General features: G+C 46.3%; 1 protein-coding gene across 1 annotated transcript; it reads right to left on the bottom strand.

Moving 5' to 3' along the window:
- Nucleotides 1–7,390: 7,390 nt before the first annotated feature.
- Nucleotides 7,391–20,255, bottom strand: LOC138995546 (junctional adhesion molecule A-like). The gene is made up of 10 exons (XM_070396067.1): nucleotides 20,065–20,255; nucleotides 9,704–9,772; nucleotides 9,495–9,602; nucleotides 9,221–9,367; nucleotides 8,788–8,990; nucleotides 8,527–8,629; nucleotides 8,284–8,391; nucleotides 8,123–8,135; nucleotides 7,806–7,854; nucleotides 7,391–7,426 (listed from the first exon to the last, which is right to left on the bottom strand). Exons 1-10 carry the CDS (start codon nucleotides 20,102–20,104, stop codon nucleotides 7,391–7,393), a joined length of 876 nt encoding a protein of 291 aa, XP_070252168.1. The 5' UTR covers nucleotides 20,105–20,255.
- Between the last annotated feature and the right edge of the window lie 982 nt (nucleotides 20,256–21,237).

Consider the following 21,237-nt stretch of genomic DNA (forward strand, 5'->3'; position numbering starts at 1 on the left):
TCAGTCCACAGGCTGACACTCTATCCACTGAGCAAACTGGCCAAGGCAAATTTCTTTTTTTTTCCCCGCCCTTAACAATCCCCTGGCCTCCCCTACCCCCCAGTGTCTTATGTCCATTGGTTATGCTTAAATGCATGCATACAATTCCTTTGGTTGATCTCTTACCCGCCCCCCCCGCCCCCCGCCCCTCAACCCTCCCCGGCTTTCCTGCTGTAGTTTGACAGTCTGTTCGAGGCAGCTCTGCCTCTGTATCTATTTTTGTTCATAAGTTTATAATGGTCTTTATTATCCATGAGTGAGTGAGATCATGTGGTGTTTTTCCTTCATTGACTGGCTTATTTCACTTAGCATAATGCTCTCCCGTTCCATCCATGCCGTTGCAAATGGTAAGAGTTCCTTCTTTTTTTACAGCAGCATAGTATTCCGTCGTGTAGATGTACCACAGTATTCTAATCCATTCATCTACTGATGGGCACTTAGGCTGTTTCCAGATCTTAGCTATGGTGAATTGTGCTGCTATGAACATATGGGTGCACATATCCTTTCTGATTGGTGTTTCTTGTTTCTTGGGATATATTCCTAGAAGTGAGATCACAGGGTCAAATGGGAGTTCCATTTTTAGTTTTTTGAGGAAACTCCATACTGTCTTCCATAGTGGCTGCACCAGTCTGCATTCCCACCAGCAGTGCACAAGTGTTCCTTTTTCTCCACATCCTCGCCAGCACTTGTCGTTTGTGGATTTGTTGATGATAGCCATTCTGACAGGTGTGAGATGGTACCTCATTGTTGTTTTGATTCGCATCTCTTGGATGATTAGTGACTTTGAGCAAGTTTTCATATGTCTCTTGGCTTTCTGAATGTCCTCTTTTGAAAGGTGTCTATTTAGGTCCGTTGCCCGTTTTTTGATTGGATTGTTTATCTTCCTTTTGTTAATTTATATGAGTTCCCTATAAATTTTGGAGATTAGGCCCTTATCAGATATAACATTGGCAAATATGTTTTCCCATCCAGTGGGCTTTCTTGTTGTTTTGTTGATGGTTTCTTTTGCTGTGCAGAAGCTTTTTATTTTGATGTAGTCCCATTTGTTTATTTTCTCTTTAGTTTCCAATGCCCTAGGAGCTGTATCGGTGAAGAAATTGCTTCAGCATATGTCTGAGATTTTGTTGCCTTTGGATTCTTCTAGTATTTTTATGGTTTCCCGTCGTACATTTAAGTCCGTTATCCATTTTGAGTTTATTTTTGTGTATGGTGTCAGTTGGTGGTCTAGTTTCATTTTCTTGCATGTATCCGTCCAATTTTCCCAACACCATTTGTTGAAGAGATATATTGACTCCATTGTATGTTCTTGCCCTTTGTCAAATATTAATTGAGCATATTAGTTCCGGCCGATTTCTGGGCTCTCTATTCTATTCCATTGATCTATATGTCTGTTCTTGTGCCAGTACCAGGCAGTTTTGAGAACAGTGGCTTTGTAATACAGCTTGATATCTGGTATTGAGATCCCACCTACTTTGTTCTTTCTCAGGATCGCTGCAGCTATTCGGGGTCGTTTTTTATTCCAGATGAATTTTTGGAGAGTTTGTTCTAGGCCTGTGAAATATGCCGTTGGTATTTTAATGGGAAGTGCATTGAATTTATAGATTGTTTTGGGTAGTATGGACATTTTAATGATGTTGATTCTACCAACCCAAGAACATGGTATGTTCTTCCATTTCTTTATGTCTTCCTCTATCTCTTTTTTCAACATCCTGTAGTTTTCTGAGTAGAGGTCTTTTACCTCCTTAGTTAAGTTTATTCCTCGGTAGCTTAATTTTTTTGGTGCGATGGTAAATGGGATTGTTTTTTTAGTCTCTCTTTCTGCAAGTTCACTATTGGTGTATAGAAATGCCATAGATTTCTTGGCTTTAATTTTGTATCCTGCTACATTGCCGAATTCATTTATTAAGTCTAATAGTTTTTTGATGGCGTCTTTAGGGTTTTTTATGTATAATATCTTGTCATCTGCAAATAAGGACAGTTTTACTTCTTCTTTTCCAATTTGGATGTCTTTTATTTCTTCTTCTGTCTAATTGCAATGGCTAATACTTCCAGTACTTTATCGAACAGGAGTGGTGAGAGTGGGCATCCCTGTCTTGTTCCTGTTCTTAGGGGAAATGATGTTAGTTTTTGTCCATTGAGTATGATGTTGGCTGTGGGTTTGTCATATATGGCTTTTATTATGTTGAGGTATGATCCTTCTATTCCCACCTTGCTGAGAGTTTTTATCAAAAATGGGTGTTGGATTTTGCCAAATGCTTTTTCTGCATCAATTGATATGACCATGTGGTTTTTTTCTTTCAATTTGTTTATGTGATGTGTCACGTTTATTGATTTTCTGATATTGTACCATCCTTGCATCCCTGGGAGAAATCCTACTTGGTCATGGTGTATGATCTTTCTGATGTACTGCTGGATCCGATTTGCTAAGATTTTGTTGAGGATTTTGGCATCTATGTTCATGAGGGATATTGGCCTGTAATTCTCTTTCATTGTGATGTCTTTACCTGGTTTCTGGTATTAGGGTGATGCTGGCTTCATAGAATGAGCTTGGAAGTGTTCCTTCCTCTTGGATTTTTTGTAGTAGTCTGAGGAGGATAGGTTTTAGTTCTTCCTTGAATGTTTGGCAAAACTCCCCTGTGAAGCTGTCTGATCCTGGGCTTTTGTTTGCTGGAAGCTTTTTGATGACTGCTTCAATTTCTTCCATAGTTATTGGCCTGTTGAGATTTTTAGATTCTTCCTGATTGAGTTTTGGAATGTTGTATTTTTCTAGGAATATGTCCATTTCCTCCAGGTTGTCTAATTTGTTGGAGTAGAGTTGTCCATAGTATTGTTTAACAATCATTTGTATTTCTGTGAGGTCTGTTGTTATTTCACCTCTATCATTTCTGATTTTGTTTATTTGGGTCCTCTCTCTTTGCTTCTTGGTGAGCCTGGCTAGAGGTTCATCAATCTTGTTTATCCTTCCAAAGAACCAGCTCTTGGTTTCATTGATTTTCTGTATTGTTTTTTTGGTGTCTATGTCATTTATTTCTGCTCTAATCTTTATTATCTCCTTCCTTTTGCTCACTCTGGGCTTTTCTTGTTGCTCTCTTTCTAATTCTTTGAGTTGTGGAGTTAGATGATTTACTATCATTTTTTCTTGTTTTTTGAGATAGGCCTGTAGAGCTATAAACTTCCCTCTCAGGATTGCTTTCATTGTGTCCCATAGGTTTTGGATTGTTGTGTTTTCATTGTCATTAGTTTCCAGGATGTTTTTAATTTCTTCTTTGATCTCATTGGTAACCTGCTGGAAGCTGATCCACCCTGGCTGCTTGACACAGTCGCTGCAGAGATGTTTCAAGGGACCTGGTATATATGGCATACTGTTCTTAATATGTTTGCTCCCCTTCTTAAGTGCTATGTGTTTTAACCAAGGTCACCTCTCCAAGAAAGGTTGTTTCCCCAGGTGAGGATTTTTATCAGTAAACCCTTTAACTAAGTGACAGAGGGGTAGTTAATCACTTTAACTAAGAACAATCATGCTTAAGCTACATAATCTTTATTTAGAATAACCTCCTTCAGTTACTTCCTTGTAGCTTAATAGAACAATAGAGTAACCTTGGAATGGAGATAAGAAACTAACCTTTGGAATAGAATGGATAGGATTAAGATCAAATAGGATAAATACAAATGTAAGAGGACAATAAAGAGAGGAACCTGGCTAGGAGGAACCTGGCTAGGAGGAACCTCGCCATGATGATCACCTAAACGCTGCTGCCTCCGTGTCATTCCTTCTTTGCCGACTCCGTCCACACCTTTGGGAACCCCTGGACCGCTGGGACTGGACCCCAGCAGTAACCCAATCAATATTTAATAACATGCTATTCAGCTTCCAAGTGTTTGAGTATTTTGGGTTGTTTTTATTGTAGTTTATTTCTAATATTATGCCATCATGGTCTGAGAAGATGCTTAGTATGATTTCAATCTTCTTGAATTTGGGGAGACTTTGTTTGTGATCCAATATGTGGTCTATTTTTGAATATGTCCCATGAGCCCTTGAGAAGAACGTATATTTTGTGGCTTTGGGGTGAAGTGTTCTGAAGATGTCAATTAAGTCCATCTGATCTAGTGAGTCATTTAAGATTGCTGTTTCTTTGCTGATTGTTTGTCTAGAGGATTTATCCAGTGATGTCAGTGGTGTATTAAAGTCCCCTACTATGATTGTATTATTGTCAATCTCTCCTTTGATATCTTCTAGGAGTTTTTTTATGTATTTGGGTGCTCCTGCATTGGGTGCATATATGTTTATCAGGGTTATATCTTCTTGTTGTATTGATCCCTTTAGTATTATGAAGTGGCCTTCCTTATCTCTTGTATGGCCTTCACTTTGAGGTCTATTTTGTCCGATATAAGTATTGCTACCCCAGCTTTTTTTTCATTTCCATTTGCCTGAAAGATATTTTTCCATCCCTTCACTTTCAGTCTGTGTGAGTCCCTTCTTCTGAGGTGCGTCTCTTGTAGACAGCAAATGTATGGGTCATGTTTTTTTATCCATTCAGCCACTCGATGTCTTTTGGTTGGAGCATTTAGTCCATTTACGTTTAAAGTTATTATTGAAAGGTACTTGTTTGTAGCCATTTCTTTTTTGTGTGGCTGTTTTCTTTCTGAGCTTTTTATTTCTTCTTTTTACACCAGTCCCTTTAGCATTTCTTGCATTGCTGGCTTGGTGGTGATAAACTCCCTTAGCCATTTTTTGTCTGTGAAGCTTCTTATTTCCCCTTCAATTTTGAATGATAGCCTTGCTGGATAGAGTATTCTTGGATTCAGTCCTTTGCTTTGCATCACTTTGTAAATTTCTGTCCATTCTTTTCTGGCCTGATGTGTTTCTGTTGAGAAATCATTTGATAATCTAATGGGAGATCCCTTGTATGTAACTTTCCGTCTCTCTCTTGCAGCCTGTAAGGCTCTCTCTTTGTCCTGAACATTTGCCATGGTAATTATGATGTGTCTTGGTGTGGGTCTTTTTGGGTTCACCTTGTTTGGGACTCTCTGTTCTTGTGTGATTTTTTTTCTTCCCCACCTCAGGGAATTTTTCTGATATTATTTCTTCAAATAGGTTTTCTAACCCTTGTTCCTCTTTCTGTTGTTCTGACACCCCTATTATTCTATTCGTATGTTGTTTCATTTCATGTTGTCCCATAGCTCCATTAGGCTCTCCTCCTGTCTTTTAATTTTTTTCTCCAATTGCTGTTCAGTTTGGGTGTGTTTTGTTTCCCTGTCTTCTAATTCGCTAATTCGGTCCTCCGCTTCTAGTCTACTGTTGAAACTTTCAATTGTGTTTGTTATTGCAGCTATATCACTCTTCATTTCTTCTTGGTTCTTACATAATTTATTGATTTTTTCATCTGTTTCTTCTTGCTTCTTGCATAAGTTGTTGATTTTTTCCTCCATCCGGTTTATGCACTCTAGGACCCTTAATTTGAATTCTTTTTCTGTCATGTCGCATGCCTCTGTATCACTTAGCTGCTTTTCTGGCAAGTCCTCCTTTTCTTTCCTTTGGCGGTTTCTTTGTCTACCCATGTTTGATCTCACCGCCATATCTAGATGTTGAGTCATTCAGTGGCTGCTCCTTGGGTGACAGTGGCTCCTCCGGCTGCGGTTGCTCCTCAGGTGGTTGTGGTAGCAGCTGCTCCTCAGTTGGTAGCAGCTCCTCTGGTGGGTGCTATTCACAGTTGTGGTGGATCTTCTGGCTGGTGGGGGGAGGCTTCACACACAGCTGCTCCAGGGCAAATTTCTTAATCAGTAAGACTATCAGAAGGACTTTGAAGGACAAAATTCTTTAAATGTATTACTTCAGGATTTAAATACTCAATGTGAACAACTTATTTAAAAAATTGGTTTTGACATTCCACAAAGCTGACATGTTTTCCAGTCAAAGGGGCTGTTGCAGCCAGAGGTGAATTCCAAGGCGGTAACAGCGGACACACGTGAATCACAGGCCGGCCTTTCCCTCACTCCCACCTCCTCCCACCAGGACACAGATCCGAAACGTGCTTCCCATTCCTCCTGAACCGTGTCCTCATCTCTACTTTTGTTGGCTAATTGGATTTTATTTCCATCTGGAAAACTGTCTTATTGGTGCGTGACCTTTACCTGATGGTTGCTTGTTTTTGTTTTTCCTTTTGGAACCTGGATAGAAAACTCGGTTCCACCAGGGATTTCCAATGGGGCAAAGGGGCGCTTCCTCCCCACAGAAACAGCCCCGCCCCGCTAGGAAAGCCGCATCTGCTGGTTATGCCATAGGCCAGGGCGGGTGGAGGGGAAACGGTCATTTCAGAGCAAAGAAGGATGAGAGTGGGGAGAGAAAGGCGAGGCTGGGCAGGCCTGCACTCTCCCTCTCACACACACGCACGCACACATGCACACTCGCGTAGCCGCACGACCGTCCCTTCCTGACCGCCCACCCACAGATGACGCACCAGGTGCCCACCTCCCGCGGGCCGGGCAGCTCTTCAAAGGCCTGAGAAACCCTGCCTGCGGCCCCGCGGTCTGTGCAGGTGCTGGAGGCAGGGTGGGGGGGTGGGCGGGGAGACACTGGCTCCCTCCCTGCTGAGCCCTCCCCAGCCAGCGGGGCGCCGCCACAGGGGGCTGGGCGGAGGGTCAAGGTCCCGGAGGCTCCACCTCGAGAGGAGGGAGCAGGGGCCGCCAAATGTAGGAAGCGGGGCTTTAGGCATTTCCTTGTTGGTACAAAGGAGCCCAAGAACCACCTCCCACTCACAGCAGAAGCTTCCACCATCCGAGGTTTTATTTCCAGCAACATCCAAACACACCAACACAACCTCACGGAAGAGCTAGGCAGCCCTGAGCACGCACTCCTGCCCACCGCGCGGGCCCACGGGGCGCGGCCACGTGCGGGCAGGGCGGGCCCTCGGCTGCGCAGCCACAGCTCCAGCTTCTCCTCCAGGGCCGAGCGCTGCGACTCCGCTTCGCACCCCACAAGCTTGGACGCTCCCCACAACCAGGCGGGCTCCTCCAGGCACAGGGAGGTCCCTCTGCTGGTGTGCACTTTGGGAGGGACGCAGAGGCGTAACAAACCGATGCCGGCAAACCACCCCTGGAGCTGCGCGGCACCCCTAGACCTCGGGCACTGTCCGCCGTCGGAGGAAGGAGCTGAGGGTCCCAGGGCTCCCGCATCTCCGAGAACAGGGAGCTGCTGGCAGGGCCAGGAAGGAGGGGAGGGTGCGGGGGGCTGAGCTGATATTAAAAACACATCCCAGTGAAGACAGAGGGTGCCCGCGGGGCTGGAAGATGCCAGGCCTCCTGTGGACGACGCTTCAGGGCCAGAGTCCGGCGGCGGCGAGACCAGGGCGGCTCACACCAGGAAGGATGAAGTCTGTCTGAATTCCCCCTGCGGAAACGAAACCCGTCAATCTTTCCAGCCTTCTTCTTCTGCTGCTGCTGCTGCTGCTTTTTTGGGGGGTAATTATCACCGAGGATATTTTTCCATTGATTTTCAGAGAGAGTGGAAGGGAGGGGGAGAGAGAGAGAACAGCAATGGGAGAGAGAGAGACATCCACTGGTTGCCTCCTGCACAGGCCCCACCCGGGCCAGGGATCCTGCAACCAAAGTACATGCCCTTGACCTGAATTAAACCTGGGACCCTGCAGTCCGTGGGCTGACGCTCTATCCACTGAGCCACACCGGCCAGGGCCCTCTCATCTTCTTCAGTTCATATACTGAACACACAAACCCAGGCCCCAGAGCCCTCCTCCCCCGGCGACACTTGCCTCGCTCCGAGCGGTGGGCTGGCTGTAAATGACCTTCTTGCTCTTGGTCCTGCAGAAGACGGGACAGTCAAACCCGAGCCCCTCTCCTTGCCAACCTTTGAGGTCAGAAGTGAGAACCGGACAGAATCACGAGGTCTCGGGTGGGGACGCGGGTGGAGGGGAAAGGACAGCACAGACCGCCGTGAGCCGGAGAAACTCATGTCTCCCTGCCAGGCGTGGCCTCCACCTCCACCCCCTTCCCTTGGGCCCCTCTCAGCATCAAACCACACGCATCCATGTTCTCCACCTCGGAGAGCCCGGCACAGCGCCTCACTCACCCTTTCTTCTTTCCTGAAAGAGAAGAAATGGACTGTGCACGTCAGCAGAACAGGCAGCTCAGCCAGGAAGATGGGAGCCAGCATGCAGCCCCCACACCGCCCCGGAGCTGAGCCCAGCATGGGGACCGGAGGAGGGAGAGCCTCTGAGGCCAAGGACTTACTGTCAAAGTAGCCACGGCTGTAGGCGAACCAGATGCCGAAAATCAGGAATCCAAGGAGAATGAGCGTCACTAGGACAGCTGCCACGATGCCCCCAACATTCAGCTCCACTACGAGACACAAATGAGAGGTCGGGCACATGAATGCTCACTTACTGTACCAACTACACGGTCCAGCAGCAGGAAAAGACCCCAAGCGCCCCCTCCAGGTCTGAGCCCCGCCCCTGTCACCCTGCCCGCACGCACCAGCCTCCATGCGCACAGCATCGGACAGCATGGGTGTCCTGTACCCGTTCTGTGCCTGGCAAGAGTATTCTCCGGTATCAGAGGCCGAGACGGGATCAAAGACCTGCAGGGCAGAAAACCATCTGTCCCGCTGGATAGCCACGTGCCTGCCTTTTATGTCTCTGGATCCTAAAGCCCAGCGCGCCTTGCTGCTGTCCCTCCTCCCCACCTTCAGGGCTTCTGCCCCTGTGTCCCGACCCTTTTCAGCCTGCCTGTCCGTACCAGCTCCCCTGTCTTGGGGTTCAGGCTGTAGGAAGAGTTGCTGAAGGCACGGTTTCTCTTGGGCTCCAGAGGCATCAGGGCTCCATCCCTGTACCACAGGTACTCAGAGGGCGGGGAGCCGTCCGCCTCCGAACAGGTCAGCACCGCCCGGCTCCCGATGGTGGCGGAGGAGGGGATGGTGACTGTGGGTTTGGATGGCGGCACTGGAAAGGAGAGAAGGTGCTGACCACAGGGCAGGGCGGGCTCCTGGAGGCAAAGTGGCTGACGAGGGCGCTACCCCAGCCTCCACGCTGGCCTCCCTGCCTCCCTGCCTCCCTGTGACTGAGTCCCCACCCAGAGCACCTCACCATCAGCGAGCTCCCAGGCTCGGCAGAGCCCACCCAGCATTGGGGGAAGCAACCATGCCCAGTGGGCACAGAGACCTGGCACATACCAAGGACAATGAGCTGGACGCTGACCTCCCCGTAGGCGGTGCCGCCTTCATCCGAGACCATGCACGTGTACATCCCTGTGTCCTTCCGGGTCACGGAGTGGAAGGTGATGCCAGTGTTCGAGAAAGTGACTCTGTCCTCAAAGGGAGCTGCGGGGAGAGGAGCCAGCGTAGGGGGCGCTGGAGAGCTGGGAGAAGCTGGTGCCCGTGACACCGAGGCACCTAAGCGAGGAGGTGGGAAGGCCCTGGGGACCTGGCATCCAGATGCAGGACTCACCTGTGATCTTGTTGTTATAGCAGACGAGGCTGGTGATGTCACCCTGGGCAAACTTCCACTCCACTCGGGGATAGGAGAAGCCCGAGTAGGAGCAGGACAACTTGGCGGCTACAGACAAGATCGATGTGAGTGGGAGGAAGCAGCAACAAATAGAGAAGACAGGACCCTGGCTGGCTCCCCCCCCCCCCCCCCAGCTCCTCCCAACTCACGTTTATCCTTGGGAATTTTGACCTCGGGGTTGGAAGTGTACACGGCTCCCCTGCCCGGTGCCAGCGAGCCTAGGACGAGAGGCTCCCATCAGGAGGGGCAGCACCTGGCAAAGGCCCTGAGCCCCCGAGGCGCAGGGACTCAAGAGTCAAGCTCTTGCCAGTCTCACCCCAATATCTTAAGTAATCTTCTTCAAATGTCTTTGCTACAATTGCAGGCCAATACTTCTGTTATTAGTGGAAATAAAATATTTCTTTCAGATGCAATTTATTTCATTTTTTATACCCCACCCTCACCCCGGGACTCCCAGTAATCTAATTAGATTCCCACTAGTCAAGAGCAGCTCCCCAAAATGGCACTTCACGGTTCACAACTTCTCCACATCCCGGCAGGAAACCCGCCGGGCCGAGGAGGAGCACCTGTAGGGTATCTGGTGCATTTCAGCATGTTTCTCATACATGGTATCGCTTGATCCTTGAGACAAGCGTGACAGACCAGCAGGACAAGTATTATCACCCAATTTTACACAGTGAACGGAGGTGACAAGCCTAAGGTCACGTCGCTGGTTCTGAGACAGAGCTAGGACCAGAACTGGGCTCAGGGAACTTCACTAACATCTCCTCCTGCCGAACGGGAAGGATGGTGTGTGGTGGGTGGAGAGACAGAGCTAATTCTACAGCAGGCGGGAGGCAGGCAGCAGGCTGCACGGAGGGGCCAAGCCGCCACTACAGCCACAGGGGCCAGGACTGCGGGAGCGTGAGGGCCTCACACGCTGTTCTCGTTCCTGTTTCAACACTCAAACTCATGGAGCTTTACTTGCAGCCTTGAGTGTGAACCCTGCCTTCTGAGGTAAATGCAAACACCCTGATACATACGAGGCATTTCCCTTTACACATAACTGAGCAGGGCCTTGACCCCGAGCTCCCTCTGCTCATCTGAAGGGTGAGCTAGAGGCTCTCTACACACTCAAGCCCCTCCCCTGCCCCTCCCCCTCTCAACCCCCTTGTCTTCTCTCGCTATCTATCTATCTATCTATCTATCTATCATCTATCTATCTATCATCTATCTATCTTCTCCCCCTCTCTGTCATTTGTGTTCATGTGCATTTATTTTAGTTTCACAAACACTGTGAATTAATCGGATAAGTCTTCCCTCCCCATTTTACAGATGAGAAAATGAACTCACTCCAGGTTAGGTGGCTGGCCCCGCCCAGCTTCCCACTTGGAAATGGCAGAACTGAGGTTAGCACCCAGGTCACTCCCACCCCCTTTCCCTTACTTTTATCCACCACGCTGTTTCTCAGAAAAGTCACTGGTCTGATGCAGATAAACTGTGTAATAAAATGTCATTCTCTTAAGTCAGGCCCATTTGACCTATGAATTCTTTCTAATATTACCCTGTAACTGTATATTTGACATTACATTTTAATGTCAAATTTCATTAAATGTAGTAAGAGATACAGAAATTAAGTCAAATACTTTACTAAACTGAAAACTGAGGACATGGAAGTCTCTTGCTCAGGTTTTAATCAGGAGTCTGGCCGGGGCTCAGTGGGTAGAGCATCTGCCCGAGGACGGATGAGTCGTGGGTTTAATCCCAGTCAAGGGCAGGTACCCTCAGTTGCAAGCTCCAACCCTGGCCCCAGCTGGGGTGTGTGCTGGAGGCAACCAATCAATGTATCTCTATCACATTGATGTTTCTCTCTCTCCTCTCCTCTTTACTCTTTCACACACACACACAAAAATCAATGGGAAAATATCCTCAGGTGAGGATAAAAGAAAAGGGTGCGGATAATGAAATGCTTTGATTTTTGTCCAATTAGCTTCCTCTGCTCTAACTTTATCTTTAACACGTTAAGCGCCCAGCCTGTTTTGTCTTCCAGACGGAAAGTATAGTCACTGGTGACTGACATGGGGCTTAACGTGTTAAAATCCTCAGATGTTACAATTTGCTCCCTGTGATGGGCACTGGTGCGTGGAGTAGACCTCTCTTCAGGAAGAAATGACTGTCCCAGCCCCTGGGGCTGCTGCCAGAAGAAGGCCCTCGGCTGTCAGCCCTCTGAGAACAGCAGAACATGGCCCTGCCCAAGGACAGGCATCCCACCAGCGATGCAGCAGGGCAGCCGGCACCCACTCCAGGTCCATGAGAGGACAGGTGCGTAACGCCCCCTCCACACCTTCAGGTGGTGGTGGAGGCCGCCCGGGGCTTCTGCGGTCCCGTCCTTCACCTCCTTCCACGGGGTGGATATCAAGAGCGCTCCCTAACACTGTCTTGGTGCAATAGCTGACATCTCAGAGTTAGCTTCCCAAGGACCCTACCTACGGCACCACCCAAATGAAGAACATAATTAAACTAAAAACCAACCTTCGAAATAACCAGCAACACACACACAAAAACAAAGCAAAACAAACAAAACCACAAAACTTTAGCTCAAGTCCCTTTTTGAGTCCTTTCAGATACTCAGATGCAGAACACACCCAGTCCTGCCAGGACTCCAGCCTCGCCTCCCCACCACCCCTCCCGACCGCCCAGGACCTCACAGTCACCCCGGTCCAAGTCCCTTCCGTGCCTGGGCCAGCCTCTGGGACCAGACTGCATTCAAACCCCATCTCTGTCACTTGACCACGTTCAACTTCACTTTGCCCATTTGTAAAATGGGGATAAACACAGTTTCTATATCAAGGGCTGTGCTGAGAGTTAAACAAGTTAACACAAAGGACTTAGAAGAGTGGACGGCCCAGAGGAAGGGCCAAATAACTCTCATAGCTTTGTGGATGGAAAAGGGGCCACATTACTACCAACAGCTCAGGGGAGGCCTGCATGACAGTTTTGCAAATTGAGAGACCTAAAGTCACCACAAAGGATGGTCTGAAATGAAACTTTAACTAAAAGCAGTTTATGGTGGGTAGTCACAACCTGGGCTGGTATGTTCCCTGACAAAGCTGAGCCTGTTGTTTTTTTGCATCTGCGATATATCCTTGGAATGTGAAAGTAATTTTCCTTTTCCTGGACCCCTCAAACCACAGGCACCCTCTGCAGAGACCACAAATCCCCTCATTGTTACTGAGTTAATTGTTGACTGTTCCCTATCCTGCACGCACCTAAGTAAAGGAGTGTGTGTCTATCACTTTACTTTTTACCCAATCCCAGAGGTTCCCCCTTTTGCTTTCTCCCGCCTCCCATCACCAGTGGAGTTCATGTAACCCACTTACGTCTCCTCCTTTGATTGTGATGTACAAAACAAGGTGGAAAGCCGCCATTCTCCGAAGCATTATCCCAATACGTTGAGATCCTGCTTCCCGGCAATTGTCGACAGTTTGGCTCAAATAAACTCACAAACATTCTTCACAGTTTGAATGTTTTTACATTAACATTACTTGGCATAGGGAGGCAGGATTCCAAAGAAGCTCGCCCGGGACCATCCTGCGGACCCGGACCCGGTGCTGGGATCCAGCAAGGGGCCCATTGAGCCCGCTGATTCCCCGCCCATTGGCTGAACTTGGGTGAGTTGTCTCTTGGATCTGGGACCTTCCCTTGCTTTTGGGAGACGGTCTGACTTTATTTGTGCTGTATTTTTAAATCCTAGAGGTGGAACTAAGGTTAAGGTTAAGAACCCAGGCTAAGGCAAGACTGGAGGGGAAAATGGGGGGCTGGTTTTGATTTTGGCTTTTCAATTGGAATTGCTTTCTGAGAGTCTGGGCAAACCCCTCACTATATAAATGAGAGCTGAACTCCTTCAGCTCCGAAGATAAAGGGGCCCATGCTCCCTGCAGCGCCGTTCTCGGGTGTCCTTAGGTGACTGAGAATCTTTGTGGAGGTGTCAGAGGTCCTTCCCATGTTGTGCAAGAGCCCCATAGGGAAGCCCCAACTCAACCGTAATTAACTACCTGGCTGATCCCGGGGCCCCATAAGGCTTGGTCTGCAGGGCCCCGGCCTTTCTGGTTGTTTTAGACAGCAGGTGAGAAACTGAGACACCTAAGAGGGTTGAATGTGCCTTCGGGGGTGAGGGCCTCGTGGAGCTCAATCCATAGGCAGCACACCTGGACCCACTACAGCAAGCATGTCAAACTCGCAGCCCACAACGAATGTTTTTGCGGCCCAGCCAATATAACGGTATGTAAGAAATGTTTTAATAAAAGTCATAACTTAATTTTTACAATATCCTGTTATGCATAATTATTAATAACAAACTACAACATTCGATAATGACTGATTACTATAATCGTGTTGCATTCATTTTCCTTACACACCTTATACACAGGCACACCATTTCTCTCTACTAACACTAACAGCGAATATTTTAGCAGCCAATGGCCACGTCATTAGTCTTGGACTGACATGTTTGGTGTGCGCAACAGGAAATATTTCGCTTTTTGAGAACAAGAAAAATAGGCTTATTTGCGTTATGCTTATTAATTTGTGCAGTTATTCAGTGTCTGGTAAGTTAATGTTCAAGAAGAAAATATTAATTTTTATTAAAATGTTCTATTATTTTATGTTAAGATAACTCATTTATTTTAGCCCTTTGTAGTCAGCATGTCTCTATCGAAATAAACCTACGTTTCTATGAAAATTGAAGCTTTTGTTTTTTTGTGGCCCACAAACACTTACACCTGTTTATTTGGCCCGTGCTGGCCTTCGAGTCTGACATGCTTGCTCTACATAACATCCCTAGGAAATTTGCTCAGACTGCAGATATCCAAAAATAATATATCAACACGGGAAATTGTGCTTTCAAAGCTAGAAACTCCCAGACCCCAGCCCTCACTTAATACTCCCAATAGGAAGCCTTTACTTGCAAGTGCTTTGCAGAAATGGGAAGATTTAACCAGAAAACATTAACTTAGAAATGGCCCAAATGCTGTTGTCCTTGGGTACCTACATTAATATTTTGCCTGCAGAAAAATGCCGGCTCTAACATTAAACTGAATGACTATATGGGAAGCATATCTTGATTTGGAAATTAGAAGCTTCTAAAGAAAAGCATAGAAAAAAGATTCTTCCAAAAACAAAGAAATTAATAAGAAATTTTAGAGATTGTCTTATAACTAGTGTTCTGAAGCTAATAAATGCCTGCCCCCCATCCCCCCTTCCTTTCTGAGCTTCCTTGTCCACACTTGCCCTTTCCCCTCCTTCTTCCTTCCCTTCCAGCTCCTCTACCACCACTGACTTGAAGGAAAATGAGAAGAGGGATTCCAACAGCTCCCTTTGGGAAAAGCTGGTCTCAGCTAGAGAGGAACCAGCAATTGTTCCCGACTTTACCCAGGACCCTGATGGATTCACAAAAACTTAACTGTCAGGACATGTGATCCTGGCTATTCTGACCTGTTCCAATTAAAACACCCACTGGTTTCTAAGAGCAAGCGACAGAGTTACTCAGCAAGGTCTGCTGTGAAACTGTAGAGGAGTCTTTTGCTGTAAAAAGCCAGGTCACCATAAGAAAGATGGTTTAAAAAGAAAACCTGAAGTGTGATTTACAAAGAGAAAACAGAAGCGAGCATAGGGCTGCTCCAGGACTATGAGAGGGTATTTCCCCTTCTCCTTACTAACTCTTTAGGAGAAATTGAAATTACCATAAAAGGGGAAGTTCCTAAGGGCCTTGTAGATACTGGGGCTACTTTATCTGTTACTAACCCTGCCCATGTCAGGTTCCCTCTGCCTCAGAGTAAGGCTTCTGTACAAATGGTGGGGGTACCTACCCAACCAATGGCTGCTTTACAGTCAGGACCGGTCCCCTTTCAACTGGAGCACGTTAAGGGACAGCATAGATTTTACTGGTCAAATCGGCTCCAATTCCCCTGACAGGGAGAGGCTTTTAACGTCACTGACGCCCACGTATGTTTTTGCAGACGGGTAATAAGCATTTAGAACTAAATGAACCAGATACTGAACCAAGAAGGGAAAATGATGATTTTAAAAGAACCTCCCAAGAGGAAACTAACCTTGAGACTGACCGAACGTTTGCTAACCGCCTTTTCTTCATGACTAACTTCCATGACAGCCTGAGAGGAGGCTTAACAGGGGACCCGCCCCTCAGAATGGCCCAAACAGCCCAGAGATGTGCAGAGATGCCTAACCCTCTGCTTGCTACACATGCCTCTGGAGATGGGAACCGGGGCACAGGGCCTTGAGGGTCCCCTTTTCTTTTGGGGTACACACTCTTCAACTGGGAGACATTGACTGGGGGTCCCTCAAGAAAAAAGGCGAATCTTCTTTTGCAGCATAGCCTGGCCCCCTCTGAAGTGGGCAGTGGAGAGGTGTGGCCGGGTACTGGCACCGTTCAGTGGAAAGCTACCCTGCGGCTGACCCTGCTTCCCGTTCCCGGGGAAGTGAATGGAGAACGAGGCCTCTGAGATCAACGTGTTTTCTCCATACAGGCGAGCCCTGATGAGCCAGACGCGGCCTCCGCTCTATGCTCCTGTAAACTGGATCTAAATGCTGCAGAGCCACAGAGAAACCTACTCAAATGGAAAGAAACATTTCAAAATGGGTGAATTGTTAGTCCTTTCCCAACATCTGCCAATCCTCGAGGAATGAAAAAGTACTGTCCTTGCTTACAGTGCAGTCTTGACAGGGTCAGAGGTGTGGGGCTCAGAGTACCAAAGCCCACTGAATCCTTCACATTCCCCAAACCCCCCTGTTCAGCTCAAAACGCTTATAGATAATTGGCTTTCCAAAACCAAAGTCCCAGAACCTTTGAGATCCAAATACCAGGAACTCTGGTCTGGGCCGTTTTTAAAATACAAATCTCTGGAAGATAGCCACCTACGAAAATCACTGTAACTTATTTCAACCATTCCTTTCTAAATTAGTGAATTTTAATTAATGTTATTAAATTTCTAGATATTTTGAAATAACATAAAATACTGAAAGACTAATTGCTAGATAAGTCTTGAATTCGCCTGCTTGTGTCTGTATTGCAGAAAGTCTGCAAAGTGGATTTGAGCTGTTATTTAATGTATTATGCTTTGTTGAAGGTGTGTTTCTTGAAAGTGTGCTTAAAGCATGTTAATAGATGTCGATGTAAGGAATGCTGGTCATTTTATTTTATTTGGTTACTACTGGAAATTGAGGCTTCTTGAAGAGTTAAAAGTTCAAGTTAAGTTGGGAGAAATTAAATGGCTGTGATAATAGAAGGCATAAGTATAGAGATTCATTTCTGAGGGGAAAGGAAGAAAATGACTTGTTCTAAAAACAATTATTTCTGAATGGGCAAGAAGATTTGTGAAAAATGTAGAAAGGTTCATAAAATGTTGTGAGTTTATAAAAGTTTTTAAAAATTTTAAGTTTATTTTAAAAAATTATTGACTTTTCTCTGCAAAAAAAAGAAAAAATTCAAATTTTATGTATGGTCTATTAACACACACACACATCAAACCGGCAAGAATGTTTGTGAGCTTATTTGAGCCAAGCTGTCAACAATTGTCAGGAAGCAGAATCTCAACGTATTGGGATAATGCTCTGGAGAATCACAGTTTTCCACCTTGTTTTGTACATCACAATCCAAGGAGGAGACGCAAGTGGGTCACATGAACTCCACTGGTGATGGATTAGGGAGACGGGAGAAAGCAAAGGGGGAAACCTCTGCGATTGGGTAAAAAGTAAAGTGATAGACACACACTCCTTTACTTAGGTGCGTGCAGGATAGGGAACAGTCAGCAACTAACCAGTAACAACGAGGGGATTTGTGGTCCCTGTCCCAGCGCCCAGGCACATTTGGTTGTGCCCTGAGGGGTCCGGATAAAGGGAAGTTACAAGTTACCCTGACATTTCACAGGGATGTTATCTTAGATGCAAGAAGACAACAGGCTCAGTGAAGGTAAAGGTCGCCCTTTGTCAGGGAAGATTCTGGCCTAGGACGTGACTGCCCACCATCACTGCTTCTAGTTAAAGTTTAATTTCAGACCATCCTGTGTGGTGACTTTAGGTCTCTGAGTTTGCAAGACCGCCATGCAGGCCTCCCCTAAGCTTGTCAGGTTAGCATATGGCTCCTTTTTCATCCACAGGTATTTATATGATATGTGTTTGTCAGTGTATTATATGTGGTGACTCTTCACACTCCCTGTGGCATTACTAGGATATACTCTTTCACTGGCCTAATTTTTTAAAAATATATTAAATAGTTAAATTAAGCAGAATTCTGTGGTCTGGACAAAATATTTAATATTAAAACCATTTTAAGTTTGATTAATGTCTTTTAGAGTTGCTACTATAAAATACATGTTTTTGCCTAGATTTACAAAGAATTTATGATGTAATCTTTTGTTAAGTATATTTGACAACCTTCCCAAAGTTTAAATTTTAAGACTTTTTAACTGAGAAATGACTTTGAGTCATTCCAATGGGCTCTGGAATAACTCAAGGATTTATTTTCTCTTCTTAAAAGAAATATTTTTAAACTAAATTAGGCAGATTTAATATACTTGAAATTATGTGGGAAGCTTTGTCAAATAAAAATTAATAATAACTATATTCTATTTATATACATATGTTTTGTTAAAATGAATGTTACAGAAATTTCAGTCTGCTCCACAGGAACTTGCAAAGATTCAGAGCCAAGTTCAAACAGGAACCTCTCAGGGGCAGCAGGTGTCCAGGCAGGGACACCAGGCAAGCCAGAGTGATGGTTCCCTGTGGGGCATCTGCCAGGGATGCTCTAGGTATTTGCATTTCACATATTGGGAGTTTATGAATTATTTTCAAAGCTCAATACACCCTCCTGATAACCCATGGGCCACATTTTAAAATCTTACATATTTTTTGTTCTTTACATGCTGAAATTATATATCTAGTAGAAACAATATCCACCTCTCTGCCTTATTAGATATGAAAAACATTTAACTTGGGTATCTACTAATCTCTCCCACCTATTAGACAATGATATTCTGATTATCAGCTATGACAGTGGTCGGCAAACTCATTAGTCAACAGAGCCAAATATCAACAGGAAAACGATTAAAATTTCTTTTGAGACCCAAATTTTTTAAACTTAAACTATATAGGTAGGTAAGTTGTTATTAACTTAATTAAGGTACTCCTAAGCTGGCCTTTGCTAAAAACGTCCTCAATCTGATTGAGGTATGTTCGCTGAGGTCGACCCCTTCCAACTCTCCCATCCACACTCGTCTATCTGAAACAAGTACAAGACGAGTGTGGATGGGAGAGTTGGAAGGGGTCAACCTCAGCGAATGTACCTCAAAACAATGTACCTCCCCCGTGCTGCGTATCCTGCAGCCCACCTGCGCCGAGTCTCCTGTCACCCGACCGACCAGCACCCCCCACTTCTTCTAATGCCACTTCTTCAAAGTAGACTCGCCCAGGCCAAAAACCGACTTCTGCGCATGGGCCACGAAGTTTCAATCGCACTGTACGTGCGCCCGCACGTGGTATTTTGTGGAAGAGCCACACTCAAGGGGCCAAAGAGCCGCATGTGGCTCTCGAGCCGAGGTTTGCCGACCACTGAGCTATGATAATGAAGTTAATGTTTTGTTGGCCACACACTGGTGGTCTTTACTATCAGTATAAGCTTTGGTACATTTTTCAGGCTAATCTATTACAAAGGACCATCTTGGACAAACCCCTCCAAGAACACCTCCCTAATGACTCCCCTGGTGCCGTTATATATGGATCTGATCTAGATGAGTATTTGAGATGAGTATTGTCTAATTATAAGAATGGATGAAACTAACTGCCCAGAAGGAAAATGAGAACTTCCGGGTAGTAGCAGATACTTGTTCCCCTCGGATCCTTCCTTGTCTAATATTAGACATTTTCTGTTCCTAATCAGTGTTACTGGTTTAGTATTATTGCTTTTGTTCCTGGTATGTAAATGTTACACTAGGTGCAGAAAAATAAAACTTAAGACAAGCAGCAAAAATACTTGGATCATGGTGGCTCAAATATTAGAAATGATCCAAGATACTTTTTAACCAGGACATATAGGATCTGACTGCCTCTCATTTACTTGCCTTTTATTTTGAATAATAATAATTCGACCTTAAGTGCCATCTAAGGTTATGGTCTTGCCCCATCCCCAGTGGTCCACCCTGTTCAGCAAGACAAATGCTGCCCCTGAGAATTCCCAGGAATGAGCCTGCCTAGCACCGTGGGGCCCATGATCCAACCAGAAGGCTGGTCACCAGTGCATCCTTCAGATTGATTTATGGCCAAAAGGGGGATGTGTGGACGAAAGGGGCCACATGCTGACCTGACAGCTCAGGGGAGGCCTGCATGGCGGTCTTGCAAACTCAGAGACCTAAAGTCACCACACAGGATGGTCTGAAATTAAACTTTAACTAGAAGCAGTGATGGTGGGCAGTCACGTCCTAGGCCGGTATCTTCCCTGACAAAGGTCAACCTTTACCTTCACTGAGCCTGTTGTCCTTTTGCATCTGCGATAACATATCCTTGGAATGTCAAAGTAATTTTCCTTTTCCTGGACCCGTCAAAGCACAGACACCACCCTGCAGAGGCCACAAATCCCCTCATTGTTACTGAGTTAATTGTTGACTGTTCCCTATCCTGCACGCACCTAAGTAAAGGAGTGTGTGTCTATCATTTTACTTTTTATCCAATCGCAGAGGTTCCCCGCTTTGCTTTCTCCCGCCTCCCTAATCCATCACCAGTGGAGTTCATGTGACCCACTTGCGTCTCCTCCTTGGATTGTGATGTACAAAACAAGGCGGAAAACCTGCCATTCTCCGGAACGTTGAGATTGTGCTTCCCGACAACTGTCGACAGTTTGGCTCAAATAAACTCACAAACATTCTTTACGGGTTTGAATGTTTTTTATGTTAACACATGTAAGTGAGAGGCTGGAGATTCGACACCAGTAAGTGCATGGAGCTGAGACTTAATTGGCAAACTGCACTTCTATAAGAGGTACAGATTATACAGTAGTCTTCTGTGTTCTGAGACCCAATTTCCAATGTGTGTGTTTGGGGGGGGGGGGTGTCCCCATACAATTAACAAACAGTTCTCTAGATAACGGTGGGCATCCTAAAGACAACTCACTTCAACTCAATCCTGACCCTGTGTGACTGGGAACAGCATCAGACTCCACAGGTTAAGGGCTGAGTCCTACAAGATTGCCCCCCACGACCCCTGCCACATCAGACACCACCGCCAAGTTCAGGTTGTTACCTGTACTTCTGACCCTCTGGCTGCAGAGGGAGGTTCCAACCTCCAGCCGCTCCCCTCCCCCTTCCTTAGGTAACTTAGGGCTTTCCAGGTCACCTCATTAACACGCAGAAGGCGACTCTATAGCTCTTAGCGCAGGAAATTCCAAGGGTTTTAGGAGATCGGTGCCAGAAACGAAATACCTGCTCCTCAGTACAGACCCTGTAGGGTCGTCAGGCCCAGAACAAACCCAGAGAGCATCACTCCTGAGGTGATCTATGTGAGCGCGGGCACAGTGCAGACGCGATGGCCCTGGGTGAGTGCCACTCGCGTTGTGACCAGAGTGGTGGCACCGCCGCACTTAGTTCTGAGACCTCGCCAGGTGAGAATGGCCCACTGGGCGGCGGGGCCCTGATGC

This window comes from Myotis yumanensis, unplaced genomic scaffold (genome assembly GCF_028538775.1).
Source record: "Myotis yumanensis isolate MYYU_CA2020_CCGP unplaced genomic scaffold, mMyoYum1.0.hap1 SCAF_17, whole genome shotgun sequence".
Classification (NCBI taxonomy): Eukaryota; Metazoa; Chordata; class Mammalia; order Chiroptera; family Vespertilionidae; genus Myotis; species Myotis yumanensis.